The sequence below is a fragment of the Caloenas nicobarica genome, chromosome 32, assembly GCF_036013445.1.
Source record: "Caloenas nicobarica isolate bCalNic1 chromosome 32, bCalNic1.hap1, whole genome shotgun sequence".
In the NCBI taxonomy this organism is placed as follows: domain Eukaryota; kingdom Metazoa; phylum Chordata; class Aves; order Columbiformes; family Columbidae; genus Caloenas; species Caloenas nicobarica.
In genome coordinates, this window is record NC_088276.1 from 2,793,815 (window position 1) to 2,817,135 (window position 23,321).

Below are 23,321 nucleotides of genomic sequence, written 5' to 3' on the forward strand. Positions count from 1 at the left end.
GTACCAAGTGTCCAAGAGCCCATGTGTGCAAAGGCTTTGCTTCAGAGCACAGTCACGGGATGGCCAAAGATTGCTGAATGTCTCTCTAGACCTAGGAGTATAAACCCAGAATATAATGCCTAAATTCATTCTGGGGAACATATTCCTCCCCCAATTTGGAAAAATTAGATCCTTTGCTGTAACATTCCTGGTGTCCTGCCTAATGATGGGACAAGAAAAGGTGATTCTCATACCAATTTACTTTTTAATACAAAGAACACAATGCTGGCAAGAAGTGTCACTGCTAGAAGACAGAGAATCAACATCACTGATTACTTCATGTTGTTTCAAAGGATGTGCCCCTGGAGCCCCAGGGACAGCTGGAGGGAGCCCAGAGGGGACAGAGAAAGGGACATCATGGGCTGCTCCTGTGCTGCTGAGCTGGGCTGGGCTCCTGGCACAGAGGGAGCTCATGGCAAGCAGCAGCGCTGCACAGAGACAGCTCTGCCCAGGAGCAGCTCCTCTGCAAAGCGCAGCAGGGCTGAGGGCTCTGCCTGGGGATCTCAGGGAGACGAGCAAGGCAGAGAGAGATTAAAGGTGGTCAGGACTGGGAGGATGACTGAGAGCTCGCTGGAGGAGAAATCTTTGCAGGCCTTGCTATGGTAAGTCTGTGGGTGCAGGGCAATGCAGCTGTAGCTCCTGGAGGCATCTCTTAAAGTTAGCACAGGCACAGCTTGAGGGATCTGTGAGGAGGGGGCTCTTGGCAGGCAATGTTGAACAGCTGTGAAGCTGGGTGAGCAGCCAGGGGTGCCCAGGGCTGTCCTGCAGAGCAGGGTCCCTGCACCCCAGGGCTGTGCTGGGACAGGGACTCTGCCGCCTGCCAGGGTCAGCGCTCAGCCTGCCCGGGGAGATCCCCATGGTGCTGTGGGGAGAAGCTGTGGGGGGAAGGAGCCACCCCTATCAGGGCAGGAAAGGTGCTTCTGCTGTTGAGGGGGTGCTGTGTGGGTCAGGGCTCCTCACAGCTCCAGGTCATCCCCAGGATTTTTCCAAGGTGATGCCTCAAAGAGAAGATCAGTGCAAGGATTACCAGACAGATAGGGGGCTTTCCTGAGCCTGCTTTTTCAGTTTCCTATCCCAAGGGTTGGGGGGTGCAGGAAAGGAAAAAATGAAAATGAGCTCTCATGCTTAAACAAGTCACTGTGACTCCTGAACTGCAACTCCGATTAATCATTACATCTGCCAGAAGCCTCATAACATCCCTTCAGCTGCTGCTCTGCCTGTGCACAGCACCAGCATCACATTGGCTATACCAGTCAGTCTTAGTCTGACCTGTCCTTTTCCCCAGTCTGCAAACAGGAAGATGCCCCCAGGCAGTGCCCTGTGTACAGGCAGGATCTATAGGGCCAGTGTGAGGGCACAGAGGGTTAGGATGGGGTCTGTGAGCATTGACAGGGAAAAGACATGGACAGGAAAACACCTCCCAGGAGGAGAATCTCCAGGAAGCAGGGAAATGATCAGAAATGAGAGGTAACTAAACCTGGAATTGTTATGGGAGGTAGAACACAGAAAACTCCCTATGATCCCCCACAGTGCAGATCCCTCCTGTGAGCAGCCCCCTCGCCTCCTCTCCCACCCAGCAAAGCCTCTGCCCTCAGGGCCGGGGGCTCCAAGGCATGAAGCAGCTCCTGTGCAGCCAGAGCTCCAGTTCCCTCTGCAGAGCACAGGGGCTGAGAGCAGCTGCCCGGCAATGGTGGTGTGTGGGAGGTGGCTGCACAGCTGGGGAAGGGTGACGCTGTCTGAGTGCCCGGCTGCCTCTGCCCCGGCCTCTCTCACACCCACCCTCAGCGCATTTTCCTTCTTGCTCTGGGTCACTGTTGTTGTGATCTGGTTCTTGCTGTCAGGCTCTCTGGGGATGGGAGTTTCAGCTGCACAGTCACAGCCTGATCTTGTGGGTCCTTTCCTGCAGGTGTGTCCATGGGAACACGTGTCCCAGCTTTGCTCTGACCTGTGGGGCTGTGGGCAATGCAGTCTGTGAGGCAGGGGAATGAGCATTATCTGAATTCCCCATGTAGAAGTGCAGAGATGCTATGATGGAAGAAATGCAGTTCGGTTTGTGAAATGAGCTGTGTGTGTCTTGGGATAGAAGTGGGGTGCTGAGACCTGAGGAAAGGGTGGGACATGTCATGGTCTGAGGTGGGTCCCTCTGCTCTCAGCAGTGCCCAGTGGCTTTTCAGGGTAACATGCCAGTGTGATCAGCCTCCATCTCAGAAAAGGCAGCTGGAGCAAGACAGAGGGACAGACCAGCTGCCCTCATTCTGCACTGACCCACAGGCATCCTCTGGTCTCGCAGGACTCGCTCTGTTCTCCCTGAGTGCAGCAGAAATGCTGAGGGTTTCTGACACCCAACAACACTCTCCAGTGGAGTTGCAGGAAGCTGCAAAAAAACAAGCCTCTCAAACTGCCTTGTTCCGTCCTGGTTCATTATCACTAGGAGAGCAGATGCTGACAGTACCTTCTGCACCAGGAACGGGTCCATCTGACACAGCTGAACCCCAGGACTGGACCCTGTTCCCCCGTTCCCATGACCCCCTGCTGCAGAGCAGGGCTGACTCCTGGGCAGCCAGCGGGCACAGGCCCTGCTCCTCACGGCACCTCCAGCCAGCACCACCCAGGGCTCAGCCACGGACCCGAAGGAAGGTCTGGAAATGGACAAGGGGCTGTTTAGCAGGGTAGGGTGTATGAGAAATGGCTTTGACTTTGCTCAGAGAAGTCTCCCCTAACTTATCACTGTCTTTTGCTGCTGTGACAGTGCCCCATGCTCATCAGCAAATGTCCAACAGCAGCTCCATCACCCAGTTCCTCCTCCTGGCATTCTCAGACACACGGGAGCTGCAGCTCTTGCACTTCTGGCTCTTCCTGGGCATCTACCTGGCTGCCCTCCTGGGCAACGGCCTCATCATCACCACCATAGCCTGTGACCAGCACCTCCACACCCCCATGTACTTCTTCCTCCTCAACCTCGCTCTTCTTGACTTGTGCTCCATCTCCATGACTGTCCCCAAATCCATGGCCAACTCTCTGTGGGATACCAGGGCCATTTCTTATATGGGATGTGCTGCCCAGCTCTTTCTGTTTGTCTTTTTCATTGCAGCAGAATTTTATCTTCTCACCATCATGTCCTACGACCGCTACATTGCCATCTGCAAACCCCTGCACTACGGGACCCTCCTGGGCAGCAGAGCTTGTGTCCACATGGCAGCAGCTGCCTGGGCCAGTGGGTTTCTCAATGCTCTGCTGCACACGGCCAATACATTTTCACTGCCACTGTGCAAGGGCAATGCCCTGGACCAGTTCTTCTGTGAAATCCCCCAGATCCTCAAGCTCTCCTGCTCACAGTCCTACTTTAGGGAAGCTGGGCTCCTTGTGGTTAGTGTCTGTTTATCATTTGGGTGTTTTGTGCTCATTGTGCTGTCCTATATGCAGATCTTGAGGGCTGTGCTGAGGATCCCCTCTGAGCAGGGACGGCACAAAGCCTTTGCCACGTGCCTCCCTCACCTGGCCGTGGTCTCCCTGTTTGTCAGCACTGCCATGTTTGCCTACCTGAAGCCCCACTCCATCTCCTCCCCATCCCTGGACCTGGTGGTGTCTGTTCTGTACTCAGTGGTGCCTCCAGCAGTGAACCCCCTCATCTACAGCATGAGGAACCAGGAGCTCAAGGAGTCCATTAGGAAAGTGATTTCATGGGCGTTTGTCAATAGTGATCAGCTTTCCATCACTGTCCAGAAATGATGTCTAACTGTATCCCAATGCAGGCCTGTACCCTGTTTTATCCCTTTTACTTTGTTAGCATTACCCATATTGTTATTTATGGTTATTATGTTGGTACATAACTGTTCATGTTTAGCTCACTATCCTGAATAATGAACCCATTATAAATAGTTTTAAAACACCTGAAACCTGTATAAATGTTTTTCTAACACTGTGTCAGAGCTTAGTCTCCCATAGCATCTCTGTGACAAAATGACATCTCGAGAGTGCTGTTCCTCAAGATTTGGTTGTTCTTCCAAAGCTGTTTTCAACAACAGGCCCAGGAATTTCCCTCAAAAGGGCCTGAGGAAAAAGCGTGTTGTCACCTTGGAAGCTGATTCACAACAGAGTTGTGATTTAAGACACAACCCTTGCTGTCTGTTGACAGTGGAGATGGGGAGTGGTCATGAGATACAGTCAGACTGGGCTGTCCCAGTGCATGATGGGGCAGAGGACAATCCTCCAGGAGAGGAATCAGGAGCTGCCCAGAGAGCCCGGGAGATACACACGGACCAGCTGTGCCTGAGGTGGGCAGTGACAGGACCCCGCAGAGTGAGACATGGCCCAAGGTGGAGTCATCAAAGGGAAAGCACTAAATGCAGGTATCTGCAGGGAAACAAAGATGGACACAGACAATCTGACACAGACCAACTCCAACAGGCAACAGCACCCTCACAGCCACCACACCAACAGCAGCACTTACACAATCATGAGCAACAGAACTGACCCTGTCCTGTTGCCCCTCTCAGGCTGATCTGGTGTGAAGGTTGCACGAGTGGTCTGTACATCCCAGGTAGAACTTACTTGCAGTTTCACACACCCCTGTGGTCCCTCCAGTGTGGACCTGGGGTTTGGGTCAGCCCAGACTCAGAGATATTACCCACTTGGACATTCCAACCCTGGGGTTCTCCAGATCCTCGGGTCCTCCTCCTCCTTGCTAGCCTCACTTAGAATTGACCAAGAAGGTGTGTACGTGCCATCACACCCAAAGGCACACACAATAGTGAGCCCACTCACACAGCAAAGAGCCAGGAGCAGAGTTTAATTAGTTTTGTGGTTTAACCCTGAAAGACAGCTCAGCACCACATAGTCTGTCACTCACTGCTACACAGCAGGATGAGGCGGAGGATCGGAAACACAAAAGAAAACTCGTGGGTTGAGATTAAGACAGTTTTATAGGTAAAGCAAAATCTATGCATGTAATCAAAGAAACATAAGGAATTCATTCACTGCATCATCGGCAGGAGGGTGTTCAGCCATCTTCAGAGAAGCTGGGCTCCATCACATGTAACTGTTACTTCGGAAGACAAACGCCATCACACCAAATGTCCTCCCCTCCCTTCTTCTCCCAGATTTTATTGTTGACCATGGTATTATATGTTGTGGAACACCCCTTTGGTCAGTTTGGTTCAGCTGTCCCAGCCATGTCCTCTCCCAATTTCTTGTGCACCCCCAGCCCCCATGCTGGTGGAGTTGGTGTGAGAAGCAGAAAAATCCTTGATACTGTTCAAGGACTGCTCAGCAATGACTGAAACATTGGGGTGGGACCAACACTGTTTCCATCACAAATGTAAAACTAACTCATACAAGTTGCTATGAAGGTAAGTAACTCCATCCCAGCTGAAACCAGTATGATAAGCAGGAGAGATCACGGTGATCAGGCAGGGGATTTGGCCAGAACAGCACTGACCAGCCACCTCCCCACGGGCAGCTTGTTTCTTGAACTCCCCTCCTCCCCACTCTTCCACAGATGGCTATTTCCATGATCCAAATTTCTCTGCCCCGATCTCCTCACAATTCATAACCATCATCAGTTACTTTTTCCCCAATGGGCTCAGGTTTTCTCCATTTGAACTCAAATTTGATAGTTTGGATTCCATTGCCTTGGTCCTCTGGGACTTCGGTGACATCACTGGTGGCTCCTCCAGGCACTGATGGCCTTGCAAGACTTTACTGCCCAGACAGTGCCCAGTGCTCCCCTCTGTGCAGTCTAGCCAACCTGGTCACATCTGCAGCCACCTGTGAGGCCCAGCTGGGACACACGGAGCTGCCCATACAGCTGGTCCCTTCTCACATCCCTCAGCTTCTCATGCGTGTGCCACAGTTTCCCATGGCACGTACAGGTGGTTTCAGCCCAGGGCAGGGCCTCACCAGGGGCTCACTCATCTTTCTGCAGCCTTCCCATCTGGTGTCCTTGATGACCTCATGATACCTGCCTACCTCTGGCCAATCACATTGCTGTCATGAGGTGACCTCACAAGTAATAATCCAGGCATGTTGGCTTTGCCTACATCTACCCCAGGTAACTGCAATAGAAGTGGCATCACAACCCACCTCCAGCCGTGTCATCTTCCCCTTCTGCATCTCCCATCTCCCAAGCTCTCAGCACTGCTGGGGGTGTTTCCCAGCATCCAGGTGACATGACTAGGCCTGTCTCACCACGTGCCCAGGTGGGATGTTTCCAAAGATGTGACTTCAAAATCCACCTCCCTCCCATGATGCCTCACCTTGCATCATCCTCTTCTGGCACCAGGGGTCACCTCACAGCCAAACTCCCAGACACTGCTCCTTTACCTGCCTCTCCTCTTTCCTACCCAGCACTGTCGTTTCTGCTGGGCAGGCAGCAACGTGCTCCCCATGGGGACTGCAGAGCCCTGGTGGGACAGCTCGGTGGTGGGAGGGCAGCCATGGATGGGCAGGGCTCCTCAGGAAGGCAGGCGGGTGGATGAGGAGGTGGAGATGAGCTCTGTGCAGAGGGGAGCCTGGCGTGCACAGCCCTTGCCTTGGAGGAAGCTTCATGGTCACAGGTCCTGGATTACATGGCAAGTTGGACCATCTCTCGGTCTGCTGCGAGGGCAGCAGGGCTGGGCACAAGCAACCCAGGAGGTTCCTGCAGGGTGTGGAAGACAGCATTTTGAGACAAACACTGGACGAGCTGACTAGGGCTGTTGGATCTGACAGACAAGGTGGATCAGGCTGGGGATCTGAAGGATGAGTGCGGCCATGGCTGCAGTGACTGTGAGATGGTGGAGAAGCAGGACAACTGCAGAACAACAGTGCAGTCCTGCAGGAGAGCTGATTTCAGTTAGCTGAGGATCTCCTTGGGCTGTCCTGGAGAACAAAGGGGCTGTTAAACTCTCTTGGATCTTCAGAGATGACATCCTCAAAGCCCAGGAAGAAGCCAATCTGATGGACAGGGAGTCGAGCAGGGCCTGGCAAGAGGTCAGCATGGGTGCACAGCAACCCCCTGCCTTAGGAGACCAAACAGCAGAAGGACGTGCAGGGAGGCTGGAGGGGAACAGGCTGCCCAGGAGACAGACAGACAGACACCTGGCCTGGGGGTGCAGGGATGGAGCCAGCAAAGCCAACGCTGAGCAGTGGCTGAAGTGGCCATGCAAGGGGAGCGCACCCAGGAGGGCTTCTCCAAAGATATTGTCAGCACAAGGAAGGCAGCTGAGGGAACCCTGGTCCCAGTGGCCAGTGGGGCAGGGGACGGAGTGACAAAGAAAGTATCGAAACAGCAATTTTTCAGAAGAAAGATTCTTCCTTTGAGAGTGCTGGTAGGAAATGTGTTTTGATGAGTAACTGGATGCACCTATGCATTTTACTATACATTTACCTCTACATAAATATTTATTTTTCCTTATACTCACATAGAAAGACAGATAACACAGATCTGTTGAGATCACTGTCAACATGACCATGTGTAAAAAGAACAGTTCAATTAACCTTTTTATCCTTCTTTCCTCCATCAGGCAAGAGTGGCCAACAGGTTCGAGCATGACTCACGCTGTGCCAAGAGTAAAAAGCGGCATTGACAGTCCAGGGCAGTGGATTTTTTGGTGCCTTTGACTCTGTGCAAGACACAAGGATTATCTTTCTTAATGCTGTAGGCTTTGGTAGGATAGAAATCTAGAGAACATTTTCTGAAAATGGATGGAAAAAGAAACCAAGTGAAAGATGTAGAGCCAGGAAATGTCTTCTCGCAACTTTAAGCATCAACCGTTGTTGGTGTTGTAATTCTCCTTTCTTTGTTTTGAATACTTTAAGCATCAGTGTTTTCCCATGAGATCAAAATGAGACTTTTCAGGATGTGCATTAAGAGCAAGAGGAGAACGTCAGATCTTCCACAAGATTTGCCTTCTCAGCACTCTCTCTGTTAGGCTGTGCATCTGAAGTACCATTTCCAGCAGCTGATCTGCACACAAGCACTTGTATTACTATCTGGATTTCCCTTCCCCTTACTCTTTGATCACTCAGACATTTGTCAACAATCCAGTTGCCACTTCCAGGTTCTAGGAGTTAAAAGCTTCCTTGTCTTTCAGTAGTCTGTCTAATTCTGTCTTTAGCCAACTCTTTTATTGTGTTTATTTTCTAATTTCCTTTCTGTCTAAATCATTTCTTGCATGCCTTGGAGACAGTGAACCTCATTGGTGGCAGTTTGTCCTTGGCATACAGTTGAGGAGTGTGCTTTCTTTTAATCATGAATCTTATCAGTTTTATTTTGTTTGTTCAAAAGTAAAGAAAAGTCCCTCTTTGTCTGTGTGCAGCCAGGTCTCCAAGGAGAGCAGGTGGGAGCTGGTGCAAAGGAGCTGGAACATCCAGCTGCAGACTGCAGTGGAGAAGTCTGGGGTAAGGAAAAGGGATGCAAGTTCCAGGTGGCCAATGAGAGAAATGATGGGGTTGGGGAGGTGAGGAGCAAGGTTGTCCACACGGTGTCAGAGCTCAACGGACAGCTTCTCCAGCCAGTCCAGACCTCCTTAGGAGAGACCCTGGGTCAATATCAGATAATGCTGCAATCACCTCTTCTCCACACTGAAACACAATAAACTATACCCTTTAACAAAAAAAAAAAAAACACGTCATTTTTGTTAGAATGTTTTTGAAATCACTCTCCGTAACTATAGTAGGAAACCTCTCTAATTAACTGTACAAGACTAGAAGGAAATTACAAGAAGAGACATGGTTTCTTAGAGCTTTCTTTAGTGTAATGAGCCCCATGGTGCATTTGGTGCTGAGTCCTTGAACCTCAGGTGCTGAGAGGAGATTCCACAAACCTTTCCAGAAGTCAAAGTCAGAAGAAAAAAGTACTAAGTCCCTTGAAGTGTTAATGAGTTCCACTGAGGGCAAGTACCAGCAAAGCCTCCCCAGGGGCTCGTTAGAGCAGAGAATTGGAGGCCATGATGGCAGATAAACAAAGGGTAATGTGCAGGCAGCTGAGGTGCTGAGAAAACCCTGGTTTTGTTGGACGAAGCAGAGAGGCCAAGGCCTGACCCCCAGCCCCTGGGAAGGCAGATGCTGTCCCTCACCCGTTGCTCAGGGCTCTTCCTGGGGCAGGGGAATGTGGGCTGTGTGATGCTGAGTGAAGGACAATGGTGTGACAGTTCCCAGCCTTACTGGGGTGTGCAAGGAGGCCATGAGGTGCCCCAGTGCCTGAGGACAACATGGCTCCTCATAGGCCTTGGTGGCAGAGATTATTGCCATAGCCAAGGGGACAAAGACTTGGGTTCTCTTGGTGACATCCAGCCTTGCCAGTGCCCTTTGCCATCTCGACCACAGGTTGTCCTACACTGTCCCACAGCTGCTTCTATTTCCCTGCAGGCTCTAGACACCCATCTCGCTTCCTCCCCTTGCTCTCGCCCTGGTATTTCCATACATTGACTGATGTGTCTCCACTCTCGTGCTCTGTTCCTTGAAACACAAGGAGGTGGACTGATCTCATGTTCCTTCTGGATGATTTCACATATCGCAGCACCACCCTTTGAGTGACGTTTCTTCCTCCTCATGTCCATTCCAAGCTGCGCTGTGTGGCAGTGTTTCTGCTGTAGAAAGGAGGATCCTGAAAACTACTGACCTGTCATCCTCTTACCTGTGCCTGGGAAGATCATGGAACAGATCCTCCTAGAAGCTCGGCTAAGGAACAAGGAATGGTGACTCAACCACTTCTGTCGGCAGCCTGTTCCACTGCTTCACAACCTTTTCCATGAAGAAATGTCTCCTGATATCAATTCTGAACCTTCCCTGGCACAAGCTGAGGCCATTTCCTCTCATCCTATCACTTGCTACTCAGGAGAACAACAACACCCTCCATGCTACAGCCTCTTTTCAGATAGTTGTAGAGAGTGAAAAGGTCTCCCCTCAGTCTCCTTTTCTCCAGGCTAAACACCCTCAGGTCCCTCAGCTGCTCCTCAGAAGACTTGTGCTCCAGACCCTCAACAGCCTTGTCCCCTCCTCTGCACTCACTCCAGCACCTCAAGGTCTTTCTTACAGTGAGGAACCCAAAACTGAACTGAGGATTCAAGTTGTGGCTTCACCAGCGCCGAGTAAAGGGGATGATCACTGCCCCGGTTCTGCCCACTGCACTATTCTTGATGCACACCAGGAGGCCATTGGCCTTTTTGGCCACCTGGGCACACGCTGGCTCATGTTCAACTGCTGTCGATCAACACCCCCAGGTCTTTTTTACAAAAAGCAGCTTTCCAGCCACTCTTCCCCAAGCCTGTGTTGTTGCTGGGGGTTGTTGTGACCCAAGTACCTGACCCAGCACTTGGCCTTGTTGAACCTCAGACAACTGGCCTCAGTCAGCCAAGATCCCTCTGTATGGCCTTCCTACTCTCCAGCAGATCAACACTCCCACCCAATTCAGTGTCGTCTGCAAACTTACTAAGGGTGCACTCGATCCCCTCATCCAGATCATTGATAAAGAGATTAAACAGAACTGGCTCCAATACTGAGCCCTGGGGACACCACTTGTGACCGGCCACCAACTGGATTTGGCTCCATTCACCACAACTCTTTGGGCCCGGCCCTCCAGCCAGTTCTTTATCCATCTCAGATATACCATCCAGGCCTTGAGCTGCAGCTTCTCCAGGAGATGCTGTGGGATATGATATCAAAGGCTTTACTGAAGTCTAAGTGCACAGCATCCACAGCCTGTGTGGTGGATTCACTCCCCCATGACAGACTTTCCCTCATCTGCTAAGCCGGTCACCTTGTCATAGAAGGAGATCAGGTTGGTCAAGCAGGACCTGCCTTTCATAAAGCCGTGCTGATTGGGCCTGATTGCTCGTCTCGTATGTGTGACCTCACAGTCCCTTTCCCAGCCATGTTCCTGCTGTTGGCCTATCCCCTGCAGGGGCACAAGTGACTCACAGTCCCCTCCACAGCCATTGGCTTCCTGCTGGACTATGAGTTCCTGAGACACAGCTGAGCACATGACATCGTACCCAGCCATCACCCTCCTTGTGCTCCAGTGTGTGAGCAGGTAAAACTAAGCTGGTTTCATCAAATCTATCTAATAGATTTCCTATGAAGGGCCTGAGTGGAGAAACGTTCCTCAGAGGAGCTGCTGTATTTACACGGGGTCATTTTATATCTCTGCTTCTGCCTCTTTCTTTTCTTCTTCCTCTTCCTGTGTCTATTCTGATGTGAAAGAGCTCTCCAAGGAAAAGATTCATGGAATCCTACAATAACACAGGTTGGAAGAGACTCCTGAACACCATCTCTGTCCCACTGTCCTTTATGGCACCCTAAGGAATAGCTGATAGCATTTGTGCTCCCTTGGGTTCATCTCATCACATGCACACAGTGGACATGCATATGATGTGTATGTTTAGAACTCATCTATGCAAGGAAAACATGGACTTTTGACCTAGTATTCCACAGAATCATAGAATGTCCTGAGTTGGAAGGGACCCACAAGGATCGAGTCCAACTCCTGTCCGTGCGCAGGACACCCCACGTTGTCCAGTCTCTTCTTGAACACTGTCAGGTTGGGGCCGTGACACCTCCCTGGGGAGCCTGTTCCAGTGTCCAGCACCTCTGGGTGAAGAACCTTTTCCTCATGTCCAACTGAACCTCCCCCGGCACATCGTCCTGCCGTTCCCTTGGGTTCTGTCACTGGTCACCAGAGAGAAGAGATCAGTACCTACCTTTCCTTCTCCCCATGTGAGGAAGCTGTAGCCACCGTGAGGTCTCCTTTTAGTCTTTTCTTCACCTCTGATGCTCAGAAACCCCTTGGTTTGCTCTCTGAGGCAGAAAGGAGAAGCCATGACCTCCAGGCAATGGGAAGGGGAATCCTGTCCCTCACACACGGCTCAGGGCTCTTCCTGGGACCGTGGGACGTGGGTATACAAGGCCGAGGGAAGGACAACACTGGTACATCAACTTCCACCTTCTCCATGGGGCTGCAAGGAGGCAACGAGGCCCCAGTGCCATGAGGACAACATGTCTTCTCCTGGGCCTCAGTGGCAGGGACAACTGCCATGGCCAAGGGGACAGAGACCTGGGTTCTGTTGGTCCCTTCCAGCCTCACCAGTGCCCTTTGCCATCTCCATCACAGGCTGTTCTACACGGTCCTACACCTGCCCCTCTTTCCCTGCAGGCTGCAGACACCCATCTCGCTTCCTCTCCGTGTTCAAATTTGTCAAATATATTTCTTAGTAACAACGTGAAGTGAAAAGCACTCCTCACTGGAACTGCTGTATTTATGTTAACACCTTCTATATCTCCTCTTCTGTCTTTTTTTTTTTTTATGATTCTTCTACCTATTCTCTCTCCAGAAACATCTCCAAGTCAAAAATTATTTCAAATCACAGAATACCTCAGGTTTGAAGAGAGCCCTTGTCTCACTCATCTTGTCTCACTCTCCTGCTCAGGGCAGGGTGAACCAGGGGAGGTTGCTCAAGGCACCCACCCAAGTTTACATCATCCACAAAGGCACTGAAAGTGCACTCTGTTACATCATAGAAGGGGAGAATAAAGACGTTCAACAGTGTTGGCCCGAGTGCTGGTCACTGAGAGATGACACTGGTAACTGGCTGCACAGAGGACTTTGTACCACTGATGATATTTGGGCTTGATGGTTCAGCCGACTTCCCAAACAGCATCCACTTCTTGAGCCCCATCAGCAGCACTCTGCCCAGAAGGAGACTATGTCTGAGGCCTTGCAAATGCCCTGTACACAACATGGCTTTCTTTCCACTGTCCATTTGTGTTCAGCAATCTTTTCCTTGTCCATCACATTCCTGGAAATGGCTGCAGGAGGACGTGTCCCATCCCCTTCCCAGGAAGGGAGATAGGGTGGCTGGCTTGCAATTCTCTGAGTTCCTGTTTGTGCTCTTCTTGAAGATGGGTTTGAGGTCTGCATTTTCTAAGGACCCCAGAACCATTCTGGTTTCTATGGCACATTTGAGAGCACAATATGGAATCACGGGCAAGGGTGACATAGCAGACTGGAGCACTTGCAATGAGTCTGTCCAAGGCAGCTGAGATGAATCTCACTGGGCCACTGGGGTTTGTTCCTGGAGCCACACGCAGAAATGTCAGGGTTCTGTGAGGTGTTCACATCTGAGCTGGCTTCATGGAATCCTTCTGCACCCAGGGATGTTCAGAGACAGAGTCTCTCCATTTTACACACAGAGGCAGGAGTCACAGTGTCTCTCTGACCTCCTGTTGCCACTCCAAAGGGTCGAGAGACACCTCAGCCCTGTGGTGTGTCACCCTGCTCTGCACTCATCTGAGATGTCCCACATCATGAGGAATGGACACGGGGACCTCAATTCAAGGAAGAACATCCCAGTGCTGCATGCAGGTGATTTCCCGTGGAGTGTTCCTCCCACCATGAAGTGACCTCAAGACCTTTTTTGTGCCACAGGCCTTCATGGAACCCGAAGGAATAGTTCATGGTGTTTGTGCTCACTCGTGTTCATGTCACCTCATGTACATGATGTGCATGCTCACATCTCATCTGTACAATACAAACTCGGACTGCTGAACAACTCATTCAGTGTCCATCCATGGAGGGAAGAACAACCTCTACGAGATGGAGAGAAAGGCCAGTGCTGGAAATGGTGGTTGTGAGGGGCCAGTTCATGACGATGCCCTGGGGCAGCTTCCATGGGGTGTCCAGTGCACAGGGGCACAGCCCAGCCCCTGCTCTGCTGGTCCTGCAGGTCTCTGGCAGGAGGCCTGGCTGTGAGAGGACACTGCTGTGTGCCCAGCCCTGCACACACACACTGTGCAGCTGTACACTGATGTTTGCATCTGCATGTCACTTCAGCGTGTTCTACAGTGAAGCTTTGAAAAAGAGCTAAACCTTCAAGCCCTGCCCATAGGAGATCACCTTTCTTTCTGGAAAGGCTGTTCTGAGGCCAGCTCTGTCACAGCAGTGCCCATTGCCTGTCCCTGCCTGTGCTCACAGGACTGACACACAGCAGGACGGTGACCAGGCTGCCAGAGCACTCAGGCCTTGCACCAACACAAGGGATGAGAAGGAGAGTGTGGGAGTGGAACGAGAACAGCTCTGGAAGGCCAAGCGCTGCTGCTCCCTGGCAGTGCTGCCAGGCTGGACTCTTCTCCACTCCTCCCATGCACACAGGAACTGTCCCTGCAGCTCCAAAAGGCCTTGCAGGAAGAATATATATTGAAAAACAAGTCACTACAGGACCCTTTACTTTCTTTAAATACACACAGATCGTGGCTCCTCATTTACACACCCAGTGGTTATAAAAGAAAAGCAGAAAGCAATTTAGAAAGGGGATGACAATGTTATCACAATAAAAAAAACATCAATAGCAACAGAAAACAGAGATGAGAGGCTGGGCCTCTAAGTTGTTACATTAAAACTGCTATGTAGAATGAGATGGACAGTTTATTGCTTCGGAAAACACTTAGATACGAGTTTCCACAGGGCATCCTTGAACTCCTGGTTCCTCATGCTGTAGATGAGAGGGTTCATTGCTGGAGGCACCACCGAGTACAGAACAGACACCACCAGGTCAGGGGAAGGAGAGGAGATGGAGGGGGGCTTCAGGTAGGCAAACATGGCAGTGCTGACAAACAGGGAGACCACGGCCAGGTGAGGGAGGCACGTGGAAAAGGCTTTGTGCCGTCCCTGCTCAGAGGGGATCCTCAGCACGGCCCTCAAGATCTGCACATAGGACGCGACGATGAACACAAAACACCCAAATCCTAAACAGACACAAACCACAAGGAGCCCAGCTTCCCTGAAGTAGGACTGTGAGCAGGAGAGCTTGAGGATCTGGGGGATTTCACAGAAGAACTGGTCCAGGACATTGCCCTTGCAGAGTAGCCGTGAAAATGTGTTGGGGAATGGCTACGGGAAAAGGGGCATGGGTCCAGTGATCTGCTGTATCAGGAAAGCTTGTTCTAGTCAGCATGAGTAGGCCTTGGTAGGCCTCGGTGAGCAAGAGTCAGAAACTGCTGATGGAGAAGTACTGACCGAGGGTAATCTGGGTTATTTACGGGCAAAGAGGAGTTTCAGTAAACGACCTTGAGGGACTAGCTCCGGGAAGAAGAGGAGCTTGCATACCAGAGAAACCGCAAGGGGGGTTGGGCTACTTAGGTATTCTCTCCAATTATTGAATGACTAGTAGGCATAATTATCTAAGGGACTATATAAGTATGTGCAACTTATTAATAAACTGAAGTATGCTTTATCACTCATACTGAGTCGGCTGCATTTCTTCCTCCGCCTTCTCAAGTCTGAATCCCTGGTGGGGTTCTTCCCCGCAAAAATGTATTGGCCGTGAGCAGCAGAGCATTGAGAAACCCAGTGGCCCAGGCAGCTGCTGCCATATGGACACAAGCTCTGCTGCCCAGGAGGGTCCCGTAGTGCAGGGGTTTGCAGATGGCAACGTAGCGGTCGTAGGACATGATGGTGAGAAGAGAATACTCTGCACCTAACAAGAAAGCTAAAAAGAAGACCTGGGCAGCACATCCCGCATAGGAAATGACCCTGGTATCCCACAGAGAGTTGGTCATGGATTTGGGGACAGTGATGGAGATGGAGCCCAGGTCCAGCAGGGAGAGGTTGAGGAGGAAGAAGTACATGGGGGTGTGGAGGTGCTGGTCACAGGCTATGGTGGTGATGATGAGGCCGTTGCCCAGGAGGGCAGCCAGGTAGATGCCCAGGAAGAGCCAGAAGTGCAAGAGCTGCAGCTCCCGTGTGTCTGTGAAGGGCAGGAGGAGGAACTGGGTGATGGAGCTGCTGTTGGACATTTGCTGCTGATGAGCGTGGGGCACTGTTACAGGAGCAAAAGAAAGTGACAATTTAGGAGAAACTTCTCTGAGCAAAATCACATACCCCCTCCCCCCGCTCCACACTCCTTGTCCTTTTCCAGACCTTCCTTCGGGTCCGTGGCTGAGCCCTGGGTGGTGCTGGCTGGAGGTGCCGTGAGGAGCAGGGCCTGTGCCCGCTGGCTGCCCAGGAGTCAGCCCTGCTCTGCAGCAGGGGTCATGGAATGGGGGAACAGGGTCCAGTCCTGGGGTTCAGCTGTGTCAGATGGACCCGTTCCTGGTGCAGAAGGGACTGTCAGCATCTGCTCTCCTAGTGATAATGAACCAGGACGGAACAAGGCAGTTTGAGAGGCTTGTTTTTTTGCAGCTTCCTGCAACTCCACTGGAGAGTGTTGTTGGGTGTCAGAAACCCTCAGCATTTCTGCTGCACTCAGGGAGAACACAGCGAGTCCTGCGAGACCAGAGGATGCCTGTAGGTCAGTGCAGAGTGAGGGCAGCTGGTCTGTCCCTCTGTCTTGCTCCAGCTGCCTTTTCTGAGATGGAGGCTGATCACACTGGCATGTTACCCTGAAAAGCCACTGGGCACTGCTGAGAGCAGAGGGACCCACCTCAGACCATGACATGTCCCACCCTTTCCTCAGGTCTCAGCACCCCACTTCTATCCCAAGACACACACAGCTCATTTCACAAACCGAACTGCATTTCTTCCATCATAGCATTTCTGCACTTCTACATGGGGAATTCAGATAATGCTCATTCCCCTGCCCCACAGACTGCATTGCCCACAGCCCCACAGGTCAGAGCAAAGCTGGGACACGTGTTCCCATGGACACACCTGCAGGAAAGGACCCACAAGATCAGGCTGTGACTCTGCAGCTGAAACTCCCATCCCCAGAGAGCCCGACAGCAAGAACAAGATCACAACAACAGTGACCCAGAGCAAGAAGGAAAATGCGCTGAGGGTGGGTGTGAGAGAGGCCGGGGCAGAGGCAGCCGGGCACTCAGACAGCGTCACCCTTCCCCAGCTGTGCAGCCACCTCCCACACACCAGCATTGCCGGGCAGCTACTCTCAGCCCCTGTGCTCTGCAAAGGGAACTGGAGCTCTGGCTGCACAGGAGCTGCTTCATGCCTTGGAGCCCCCGGCCCTGAGGGCAGAGGCTTTGCTGGGTGGGAGAGGAGGCGAGGGGGCTGCTCACAGGAAGGATCTGCACTGCAGAGGATGAAAGGGAGTTTTCTGTGTTCCCCCTCCCATAACAATGCCAGTTTTATTTTCCTGTCATTTCTGATCATTTCCCTGCTGCCTGGAGATTCTCCCCCTGGGAGGTGTTTCCCTGTCCATGTCTCTTCCCTGTCAGTGCTCACAGACCATGCCACCCTCTGTGCCCTCACCCTGGCCCTACAGATCCTACCTGTTCACAGGGCACTGCCTGGGGGCATCTTCCTGTTTGCAGGTTGGAAAACAGGACAGGTCAGACTAAGGCTGACGGGTTCAGCAGATGTGATGCTGGTGCTGTGCACAGGCAGAGCAGCAGCTGAAGGGATGTTGTGAGGCTTCTGGCAGATGTACTGATCATTCAAAGTTGCAGCTCAGGAGTCACAGTGACTTGTTTAAGCACGAGAGCTCATTTTCATTTTAACCTTTCCTGCACCCCCCAACCCTCGGGATAGGAAACTGAAAAGACAGGCTCGGGAAAGCTCCCTATCTGTCTGCTAATTCTTGCATTGATCTTCTGCTTGAGGCATCCACTTGGAAAAATCCTGGGGGTGATCTGGAGCTGTGAGCAGCTCTGATCCACACAGCACCCCCTTAACAGCAGAAGCACCTTTCCTGCCTTGATAGGAGTCTCTCCTTCCCCCCACAGCTTCTCCCCACAGCACTGTGGGGATCTCCCCGGGCAGTGCTGACCCTGGCAGGTGGCAGAGTCCCTGTCCCAGCACAGCCCTGGGGTGCAGGGACCCTGCTCTGCAGGACAGCCCTGGGCACCCTTGGCTGCTCACCCAGCTACACAGCTGTTCAAAATTGCCTGATAACAGCCCCCTCCTTACAGATCCCTCAAGCTGTGCCTGTGCTAACTTGAGGAGATGCCTCCAGGAGCTACAGCTGCACGGCCCTGCACCCAGAGACTTACCATGGCAAGGCTGCAAAGATTTATCCTCCAGTGAGCTCTCAGTCATCCTCCCAATCCTGACCACCTTTAATCTCTCTCTGCCTTGCTCGTCTCCCTGAGATCCCCAGACAGAGCCCTCAGCCCTGCTGCGCTTTGCAGAGGAGCTGCTCCTGGGCAGAGCTGTCTCTCTGCAGCGCTGCCGCTTGCCATGAGCTCCCTCTGTCCCAGGAGCCCAGCCCAGCTCAGCAGCACAGGAGCAGCCCAAGGCACTTTAATGACCCCTCTGGTGGGTTTGGTGCTGAGTCCATGAACTTCAGACCCTGGATGAAGCTGAAGAAACCTCTCAAGAAGTCCAAGTCGGATTCAAACTCCAAAGTTTCTTGTAATGTTAATGGGTCCCACTGAGGAACACTACTGAGGAACAGACTCCAGGGTCTGGTTAGAGAAGAAAACTGGAGGCAGAGATGACAGGTCAGGACAAGCAATGTGAAGGTCTCTCTGATGCTGAGTAAACCTGGATGTGTTTCATTAATCAAAGCGCCAAGCCCTGACCCCCAACCCTGGGAAGGCAGATCCTGTCCCTCCCACGTTGCCCAGGGCCCTTCCTGGGACAGTGTGATGTGGGGCTGTGCAAGGCCAAGGGCAGGACTATGGTCCCACAACTCCCAGGTTCCTGGCTGGGGACAAGGAGGCCATGAGGCCCCTGTGCTGTAAGGACAAGGTGTCTCCTCACAGGCATCAGAGCTGGAGACAACAGCCACAGCTAAGGGGAGAAGGAGCTCATGTCTGTTGGGGCTTTCAGCCTCTTTACATCCCTTGATCATCTCCACAACAGCCTGTCCTATGCTGTGGCATCACCTGCACCTCTTTCCCTGCAGGCTGGAGACATTCCTCCTGCTGTCCCACCTTGCTCTTGTCTGAGCATCTTCCTTCCTTTGCTGATCTCTCTCCATCCTCCCCAGCTGTTCCTTGAAGCACAAAGCCTTGGGCTGATGCAGACTGCCTCTGGGTGACATGCTCCACCACAGCACTGCCCTTCCACTCACATTCCTTCCTGCTCATGTCCGGCCTGGACCTCCCCAGCTGCACTTTTTGCCATTATTTCTTTCTCGTACTGTTTCCCACTATGAAGAAAACCTCCACCATCTCTGAAACCACCCTTCGAGCACTCTCAGGCTACTCCTACACTGCTGCAGCCTCCCCAGCGCTGCTGGGCCAAAGCAGCCCAGGTCCCTCAGCATCCCACACCATGTGCACAAGGTCCTGAACCCTGCCTTGGCAGAGCCCTACACTCTCCAGTTCCTCCCTGCTTCTCCAAACTGGGAAGCTGCACAATGACACACACCCGTGTGTGTGGGGTCACACCAGTGCTGAACCGAATGGGATGAGAACTCCAGGTGTCTGGGTCTCCACGCTCCTCCTCATGCAGCCCCGTGTGCGGCTGCCTTGTTCATGGTGAGCGTGCAGCACGGGCTTGTGTGGCGGCCCTTGTAGTGCCCAGGCCCTTCTCCTCAGGGTCACTGCTCAGCGTGTCAGGTCCTTTTCTCTCCTGATGGATGGGGTTATTCTCCTGCCCCGATACAGAACTGGCCACTTCTCCTTTTAAAACTTCAGAGATTCCTGATGGTGGAACCCCAAATTTCCCAAGGTCTGGACTCTCCCTGCACTGCTGCAGCCGCAGTCCCTCAATTCCAGCCAGGCCAGGGACCGCTCGCCTGTGGAGCCCCTGGTGCCCCCTAAAGGAAAGGGGGCTCCTGACCTCCAGGACTCTCCTGAGCCCAGGAAGAGGCCACTAAAATGGTAGCAGTAGCAGGGTTCCATCAAGAGTTTATTCAAGAAAAAGGAAATAATTTCCAATTTCCCTAGCACAGTCTTTCGGTACTGCTCTTCTGTTCCTTATCCTGGTGCCTCTCCCTGACTGCTGTGCCCCACTTTCGGTGGCACCAGATTGTTGGGGGGCATGGCCATGTGCCCCCACAGGCTTTGTCATTGGTGCCCTCACTCACAAGGGAAAACCCATCTGGTCACTGTCCACATAAAGGAGCTCCATACATCCAAGCAACTTCTTCACTCTGAGGGAATCCCACTGCTGATCCTTCCAGCCCGTCTCTCCTGAAAAGCCTGTACCCACCCATTGCAGCACCCCAAGCTGTGTGACTTGTCCCACCACGCCTTGGCGGTGACTCCATGGATGTCAAACAGCACAGGCTGCAGCTTGTCCTGGCTGTGCCCTTGGCTGAGGGCATCAGTGCACAGTTGGGCTGTGGCACCTCAGCTGTAGCACCCGGCCAAGCTCTGAGAGTCTTTGGGAAATCTGGTTGGTATCAAGAATCCAGGTCCCCATGTGTGCAAAGGTTTGACTTCAGAGCAGAGCAATGTCACAGGGGTTGGCAGATGGAAAGACAGGGCTGAAATTGGGCAACAGGAGAGTGAGCAAGCCCTGCTGTCCCCAAGGCCAGAGAGAAACAGAGCTGGGAATGACAGACCTGGAAGGAAACGTGTGTTTTGTCAGTGGCATCTCTGCTGCCCCTGAGGTACTTGGGCAGACGTGTCACTGATCTCTAGGAATGACAAGGTGCTGCTGACAGGCCCAATGTGACAGTGGTTTGTCTGTTCCTTGATTGTGTTATCAAGGGGGTGAGAACAGGGTGGTGAAAAGAAAAAAAGGAGATTTGGAAGTGTAGCTATACGCATGGATACTCCGGTGTGAAGCGCTTCCTACTCAAGGGCTGCCCTACATCTACTGGATAGAGAAGGGACAGATCTTGCGATGCTTCAGAGGTGGGAATGAGTTTCTTGCACAAAGGCACCGAATCTGTCTGCAATGCTGTCTGGGGTGTCTGTCCCACACTCACTGTGGATGGGGATGGCTGCCCTGGACAGGGCCATCGCTGTCCCTGCCCAGTGCATGTAGGGGTGTGTGAGAGCCTTGGCACCTCACGTAACACTGCAGGTGTGTAACTGGCATTAAAAGGAATAACTGCCCTGAATTTGATTTGTCAATAGAATTATAGAATAATTTCAGCTGGAAGAGACCCTCAGGATCATCGAGTCCAACCATAACCTAACCCAACTCTAGCACTAAACCATGTCCCTAAGAAACCCATCTAAACATGTTTTAAACACCTCCAGGGATGGTGACTCCACCACTTCCCTGGGCAGCCTGTTCCACTGCTTCACAACTTTTTCCATGAAGAAACGTCTCCTAATACCCAATCTGAACCTTCCCTGGCACAACTTGAGACCATTTCCTCTTGTCCTATCACTTGCTACTTGGGAGAAGAGACCAACACCCACCATGCTACAACCTCCTTTCAGGTAGCTGTAGAGACTGAGAAGGTCTCCCCTCAGTCTGGTGTTTTCCAAGCTAAACAGCCTCATGTCCCTCAGCTGCTCCTCATAAGACTTGTGCTCCAGGCCCCTCACCAGCTCCTTTCCTTCTCTGAACTCGCTCCAGCACCTCAAGGTCTTTCTTGTTGTGAGGGGGCCAGAACTGACCCCAGGATTTGAGGTTTGACCTCCCCAGTGCCCAGCACAGGGGACGGTCACTGCCCTGGGCCTGCTGGCCACACTATTCCTGATACAAGCCAGGATGCTGGGGGCCTTTTTGGCCACTTAGGCACACTCTGGCTCATGTTCAGCTGCTGTCAATCAACACCCCCAGGTCTTTTTCCACCAGGCACCTTTCCAGCCACTCTTTCCCAGGCCTGTAGTGTTGCAGGGGATTGTTATGACCGAAGTGCAGGACCTGGCACTTGGCCTTGTTAAACCTCAGACAATTACCCTCAGCCAAATGAACAAGCAGCTCCAGAACCCTCTGTAAAGCCTTCCTACCCTCTTGCAGATCAAAACTCCCACCCAATTTGGTGTCATCTGCAAACTTACTAAGGGTGCACTCGATCCCCTCATCTATATCATTGAAAAAGAGATTAAACAGAACTAGCCCCAGTACTGAGCCCTGGGGACACCACTTGTGACCGGCCGCCAACTGGATTTGGCTCCGTTCACCACAACTCTTTGGGCCCGGCCCTCCAGCCAGTTCTTTATCCATAACAGATACACCATCCAGGTCATGAGCTGCAGCTTCTCCAGGAGATGCTGTGGGATACAGTGTCAAAGGCTTTACTGACATCTAAGTACACAACATCCACAGCCTTTCCCTTCTCTACTAGTTGGGTCACCTTGTCATAGGAGGAGATCAAGTTGGTCAATCAGGACCTGCCTTTCACAAACCCATGTAGTCAATGATCTCTTGGTTGTCTCTCTCTCTCCAGCCAGGCTGGCCTTCTTTCCCAACAGTTCACCTTCTGGCACATGGGGACAGCTGCTCCTGTGCTTCTGAGATCACCTTCTTGAAGACAGACCAGCCTTCCTGGACTGCTTTGTCCTTCAGGTTTGCCTCCCAAGGGACTCTGCCAAGCAGCCTCCTAAACAGATCCAAGTCTGCCCTTGAAGGCCAAAGTAGCAGTTCTGCTGACCACCCTTCTAACTTCTCCAAGGACAGTAAACTCAACCATTTCATGATCACTACACCCAGGGCGACCTCCAATGAGTCCTTCTCTATTTACAAACAACAGGTCCAGTGGGGCTCCTTCCCTGGTAGGCTCACTGACCAGCTGTGTCAGGAATTGTCTTCCATACACTCCAGGAGCCTCCTAGACTGCTTCCTCTCTGCTGGGTTGTACTTCCAGCAGACATCTGGTAGCTTGAAGTCCCCCATAAGAACCAGCGCTGGTGACTGGGAGACTTCTCCCAGCTGCCTGAAAAATATTTCTTCTGCCTCTTCATCCTGGTTGGGTGGTCTGCAACAGACCATCCCCTAGGATGTCCGCCTTGTTGCCCTTCCCCTTGATTCTTACCCAGAGACACTCAATCCTTTCATCACCCTCATCAAGCTCCAGACAATTAAACCTCCCCCTAACATACACTGCTTCCCCACCTCCTCTCCTTCCTCACCTGTTCTTTCTGAAGAGTTTATAGCCATCCATTGCAGTACTCCAGTTCTGAGAGTCATCCCACCATGTTTCTGTGATGACAATTAAATTATAGTTTTTCTGCCTCACAAGGGCTTCCAGCTCCTCCTGTTTGTTGCCCATGCTGTGTGCATTCGTAAAGATGCACTTCAGCTGGGCCATTGATTGCATTGGGTCGGCAGACCGAAGAGCATCATTAGCACTATCCTCAGATGCCTGCATGTCGCCCTTGGCTGTGCCTCTGCCACATCTGGTTTCGTCCCCCTCTCCCTTCAAATCTAGTTTAAAGCCCTCTCAATGAGTCCTGATAACTTAATGTGGTCCATAAAAAAAGACTAAGAATCTTACTTTTTTGTGGTTCTTTTCTAACATTGTCTGAACTTTGGTAAACAAGAGGAAGAGTGGTTGACAGAG

At 52.1% G+C, this 23,321-nt stretch overlaps 1 protein-coding gene across 1 annotated transcript; it reads left to right on the top strand.

Annotated features, from left to right (window-relative positions):
- The first annotated feature begins 2,808 nt into the window (after window positions 1–2,808).
- Window positions 2,809–3,768, top strand: LOC136000360 (olfactory receptor 14A16-like). The gene has a single exon (XM_065654134.1). It carries the CDS (start codon window positions 2,809–2,811, stop codon window positions 3,766–3,768), a length of 960 nt encoding a protein of 319 aa, XP_065510206.1.
- The last annotated feature ends 19,553 nt before the right edge of the window (window positions 3,769–23,321 follow it).

Coding starts and splice junctions, on each gene's coding strand:
- LOC136000360 (XM_065654134.1), top strand. CDS start 2,809: ATGTCCAACAGCAGCTCCATCACCCAGTTCCTCCTCCTGGCATTCTCA.